This window comes from Megalobrama amblycephala, linkage group LG1 (genome assembly GCF_018812025.1).
Source record: "Megalobrama amblycephala isolate DHTTF-2021 linkage group LG1, ASM1881202v1, whole genome shotgun sequence".
Lineage (NCBI taxonomy): Eukaryota > Metazoa > Chordata > Actinopteri > Cypriniformes > Xenocyprididae > Megalobrama > Megalobrama amblycephala.
This window is the reverse complement of record NC_063044.1, coordinates 74,205,829-74,211,472: the sequence shown is the minus strand read 5'-3', so window position 1 is coordinate 74,211,472 and position 5,644 is coordinate 74,205,829. Positions and strand designations below refer to the sequence as shown.

The window sequence follows — 5,644 nt, the reverse complement described above, 5'->3', positions numbered from 1 at the left end:
AGAAATTTTAGATTGGGGCTCTTGCGGCATCCGACGGGAGTTCAATACTCACTGCGATCGGACGGTTAACCCCTGCTGATGGTGGGTGGACGTTTAGAAATTTTAGATTGGGGCTCTTGCGGCATCCGACGGGAGTTCAATACTCACTGCGATCGGACGGTTAACCCCTGCTGATGGTGGGTGGACGTTTAGAAATTTTTAGATTGGGGCTCTTGCAGCATCCGACGGGAGTTCAATACTCACTGCGATCGGACGGTTAACCCCTGCTGATGGTGGGTGGACGTTTAGAAATTTTAGATTGGGGCTCTTGCGGCATCCGACGGGAGTTCAATACTCACTGCGATCGGATGGGTAAGCCCCACGAGAAGGTTTTAGCGAGTTGGTTTAACTGATGAGGGTTTGGTGTGCTTTTTTGATGTGGAAGCGGTTAGATCTGATGTAGCTTTTGAAGGCTTCGGATGACCAACGACCGAGAGCTTGGATCTGTTGCTGGGAGAGACCTTTTTGGGCAGCTGTGGTCGCCGCTCCTATGCGAAAAGAGTGGCTTGAAAAGTGTTCCGCTGGGATGCCAGATTGGATCAAGATCAATTTGAGATGTTTTTGAAACCAAAAACGTGTGACTGGGTGGTTTGAATCATCTGTAAAGAGTGGATCTGAAGGGGATTTGGTTTGTGAATTCTTGAAATGGAGGTAGGACTGGAGAGTTTGGTATGGTTGTATAGGTGATTGGAGGTTGAAGATGTAAATGAAATGGCCTTTTTTGGTCTGGTCAGTTTTACTCTGTTTGATAAAGTAGGAGAAGGTTTCATTGTCTAACAAGCATAGATCTGAAATGGTGGGGTGGATTTTAGGATTAAAATTGGAGGTAATGGCGAGTTCAGAGCATCTGAGGAAACCGAAAAAAGCCAAAATGAACATGGCATCCAAAGTGCGAGCGGTGTTAATAGAATGGTATCCTAGACGGAGAGTACGGATACATCTGGTGAGTAAGTCTAATGTTAGAGGTTGTCTAACATCTGGGCGGGTAGGATGGGTTTTTTGGATGCCTTTAATAAGCAGTGATGTCTGCGAGTTTGTTATTTCACAGGAGGGTGAGCCGAAAATTAATTTGTGAAAAAACTGGATTCCACTTAAATAGCCTTTAATGGAACCAACCTGGAGGCTCTTGGCTGTGTTGAGGTAAGAGATGAAAGACGTAATGGTGAGCAGAGAGAAATCTGGGAACGGCAAGTTAAAAATTAGATGAAAAGTTTTAAAACATCTCCAAGCTGTTAAATATGATTGGAGGGTTCGTGGGGAAAAAGCTTCAAAGATCGAATTGAGAGAAGCGTCAAGCAGTGGTCTCATAGAGTGGTTTATGGGAAGATTAATTCTGAATAGTGAGGTACTGGCGTCGGGTTGGGGTCCGCTTCTGGAGCCAGCTGTCTGAATTTCTGGAAAGCAAAGCGTGAGAGAGAGTCAGCAATTTCATTTTTTGACCCGGGTACGTGCTTAGCTGTTATGATAAATTGATCGCAAGCTGCTATCCAAATAAGGCGTCTTAGGAGTGGCATCATAGCTGGTGCATGCGAGCGGGTTTTATTAATGCAATGCACCGTTGCTTCATTGTCGCAGTAGACGATTATGTTGTTTGTGGACCATTCTTTCCCCCATAGAAAAGCTGCGACGACGAGAGGATAAAGTTCAAACAACGCTGAAGAGGCTGGGAAATGCGTCGCATCTAAGAGCTGAGGTGGCCAAGTAGATGCGAACCAACGGCCTTGATAAAATCCCCCAAAGCCAATGGAGGGAGCTGCGTCGGTGTAGAGCTGAATATCGATTGGAAGGGACACCAACGTATTATAGAAAAAAGATAATCCGTTCCACTGTTTAAGGAAGGTTATCCATAATTTTAGTTCGTCACGGCATGGATTAGTTAGGGAGATTTGGTCTTCTAACGCAGCGACGGAGGATGCGAGAGAGAGAAGATGCGAGATGAAAGGGCGGCCTTGCGGGATTATACGCATAGCGAAGTTTAGGTGGCCGAGCAGAGACAGAAGTTCGCGCTTTGAGCAACTTGGGCTGTCTAGCAACGTGGAAGAGACCAGAATTATTCTGTCGATTTTCTCTTTCGGTAGAGAGGCCTGGAATTTGACGGTGTCCAGACTGATGCCCAGGAATTCGATGGACGTGGCTGGGCCACTGGTTTTGTCCTGGGCGATCGGAACTCCCAGCTCGGAAAAAACCTTTTGGACTGTAGTGAGATGCGCTGCTGGGATGGCATCAGGAGGCGAAATTATTAAGAAGTCGTCGAGCAGGTGAATAAGGTAAGGAATTGCGTAGTTGTTGGAAAGAATCCAGCAAATTGCTTCTGACAGCATGTCAAAAATCTTGGGGCTGCTTTTGCAGCCGAAGGTTAGGCGGACGGCGAAGTAATATTTTTCATGCCAACGGACGCCAAATAAATGCCAGGAGTCTGGGTGGATGGGCATCACTTTAAATGCTGAAGTAATGTCGACTTTGGCGAGCCAAGAACCACGACCGGCGTTTTTGATTAACAGTATTGCTTGGTCAATATCATGGTACTGAAGAGAAAATTCTTCGAGTGGAATGAGGCTGTTTATGCTTGGAGACGGAGAATTGTGCGGGGCTGAGAGGTCGATTATTAAACGTTTTTTACCGGAGAATTTCCTTGTAGCCACTCCAATAGGGCTGATGCGAAAGTGTTCGAAAGGAGGAATATCAAAAGGTCCGATCATGAAGCCAGAATTAACTTCCTTATTGATCAATTCGTCCACTGTGTCGGGTTCTGTAAGAGCAGATTGAAGATTATCACAAATCATATTTTGTGAGGGAATGCTTTCTAGACCTGGTTCAAAACCATGTTCGAGACCAGACAGCAAATATTTGGTAAATTCGGGATCGGGGTGCTGAGACAATTCAGATGACAGACGTAAAATATTCACAGGAGTCGACAAGTAATTTTTGGAATTTTTATTGGTAGATTTTTGTACAGGGCATACAGTGCGGGCGTGGGCGCCGCCGCAGTAATTGCAAATATGCAAAAAACGACAGCGATTTCTTAGGCAGCCGCCTGTATTGAAGTGGTTGCAGACCTGACGTCTGGAGGAAAAAGCTGCGCCTCTTCCGAATGAGTCGGAGTTTGTAGCTGGCCGTGGAACGTAACTCGTTGATTTCTCTTGGTTGGGGACTGGAATAGGAGGAATTGACGGATTTACTTGGGGACAAGTCATGGTGGAATGGGCGAGCGACCTACAGACTGCGCAGGAAATATTTCGAACGCCCAGGAAGATTTTATTGTGGAGATCAGTGTCCAGCGCGCCCCAGTAGGGGCACTGATTCCACTGAGCGATACGAACGGCGCATTTTGCTGAAAACAGCTTGTGGTAAGTGTAAAAATGAGATCCCCCATAGGATAACGCGAGCTCTGCCACTATCGCGAGATAGTCATTCAGCTCGCGTCTCCTATGGGGGAAAACAGCACAAATGATTTCGGTGAATCTACTGAATGCGATGCAAAATTCAGAAAATGAAAGGATTCGGGATGAGGAATTATTTGGATTTTTTAAAGTGACTGAAAAGTCACCACAATTAATCTGGCGATTAGAATCAGGTGGGGGAAGCAGGGAAAGGAGTGATGATAGATCGATGTCTGCACCTGATAGAATCTGCGCTCTGATATTGCCGGCGACAGGGGGCGGTTCCAAAGCGATGGCGTTTGGAGGAATGGGCATCGGTGTAGCTGTGAACAAAGAAAATTGTGATTTTGCTTGAGGGAGAATGTTTTGAGGGAGAAAATCCGGGGCCGACACTGAAAACGGAGGCAGCCTCGCGCTTGAGATGGCACCTGGACCTTGGGAAGCGACGGGGAAGGAGAGAGAAGGTTGAGGTAAAGAATAAAGCGGCTGGGCCTGTGCCGCTAACGGAGGCATCCTCACGCTAGGGGCTGCTGTAGGCCACAGCTGGGGAAAAGTGTTAGCGAGAGGGGAAGGAGAAGGAAAAGTTGTTCGGGCTTGCGATTCTTGCGGAGGCAACCTCACGTCAGGAGCCGCAGGCCACGAACGTTGAGGAGAATTCGAGACAGTGAGCAGTACAGGTTGAGCCTGCCCCGCTAGCGGAGGCAGCCTCACGCTAGGGGGAAGACAACCACTGGTAGAGGCGGGTAATTCCGTACGGGGGGCGGTGCTGGAGAAACCCGCGGAAAGAGGCTGAGTAGAAGGAGGAGGGTGCGGCGTAGCAGCGGCGGAATCTGGGGCTCGGCCCAGGCTCGCTGAAGGCCCGCTGCCCTTACCAGACGATCGGCGTTGAACTGGTCTTGCTGTAGAGGAAGACTGAGTTTGAGAGGTACGTGGTTTTTTACCTTTGCTGCTTGAAGTCGTTTTCTTAGAGGGAGAAAGGGGTTTAAAGGGAGCGCAAGTTGACTGCAGGCTTGAATATAATTTATATAACTCGGGTTTATTCATCCGTCTCGAGAAATGGACATCCGCGCTGATCAGAGCTTGCCTTAATCCCAGCACTGTCCATTTCTCGATTGCAGGAATGGTTGGTTGAGCCATAGAGTAGGAGGATGATGATGATGATGATGATGACGATGAGGAAGAAGGTGTGTGTCTCACCGGTGGAGGAGAGGGCTGGTCTAGCCGCCTTGGACTACGGATAGTGGAGCGGATAGGCTGACGGCCGCGCAATGGAGTCGGAGACTCAGCGACGGCACCTGGCGGCGCATGGCTGCTCCTTGGGATGGCGCGGTTCGGCGAAAGAGTCTGTGAATATAGAGACTCATCATCGGACGGGAAGAGTTCGATTTCCGACATTTTAGGCGAACCTATTCTGGAAACTGTCGAGGATCTTTGGGTGAGTTTTGACTGTGATTATATACAGGCCTGAACTCATGCTGATTGGGTAGATACGTTGATTACAGATTGTTGACAGCTGGTTGAGATGACGTAATCATTAAGATGACGTAATGATTGGGTAGGTTATTTGACTTGTTCCTCCTGAACTACGTTAATGAAACATAATGAAGTGATTATTTAAAGACTTGAAAAATGTATGTGTTAGTGTTTACTAGATTTTGGGAGAAATATAACTTCATTATATTTCCTGCTAGTAATAATACAGTATGTATATATATGGGTGTGTGTGTGTGTAAATGAGAGATTACAATCAAATAAGGTTTACTGAACAAACATTATTATGGTGGTCAGTAATATAAACTGGCAATATTTGTCAGAGTACTTTGTAAACATTGCAAGGGTATGGTAACACCGGTTATACTGCATACACACACACACTATATTCTCTAGTACAGTGGCAAGAAAACATATATGAACCTTTTGGACTTGGTTGGTTTTCTGCATTAATTTGTCATAAAACTGTTGTCTGATCTTCATCACAGTCACAAGTATAGACGAAAACCAATGTGACACAAACAATAATTTTCTTTCATGCCTTTATTGAACAGAACCCATTAAGCATTCACAGTGCTAGAAAAAGTATGTGAACATTGTTTGTTTTTTGACCCACATCTGTTTTTTTTAGTGTTGTGGTTGTTGTTCATGAGTCCTTGTTTGTCTTAAGCAGTTAAACTGCCCACTCTGATCTTTTCTTTTTTCAAAACACTGTGAATGATTAATGGGATGTT

General features: G+C 46.3%; 1 protein-coding gene across 1 annotated transcript; it reads right to left on the bottom strand.

Moving 5' to 3' along the window:
- Positions 1 to 1,155: 1,155 nt before the first annotated feature.
- Positions 1,156 to 4,814, bottom strand: LOC125279608. The gene is made up of 4 exons (XM_048209521.1): positions 3,848 to 4,814; positions 3,659 to 3,742; positions 3,096 to 3,190; positions 1,156 to 2,909 (listed from the first exon to the last, which is right to left on the bottom strand). Exons 1-4 carry the CDS (start codon positions 4,812 to 4,814, stop codon positions 1,356 to 1,358), a joined length of 2,700 nt encoding a protein of 899 aa, XP_048065478.1. The 3' UTR covers positions 1,156 to 1,355.
- Between the last annotated feature and the right edge of the window lie 830 nt (positions 4,815 to 5,644).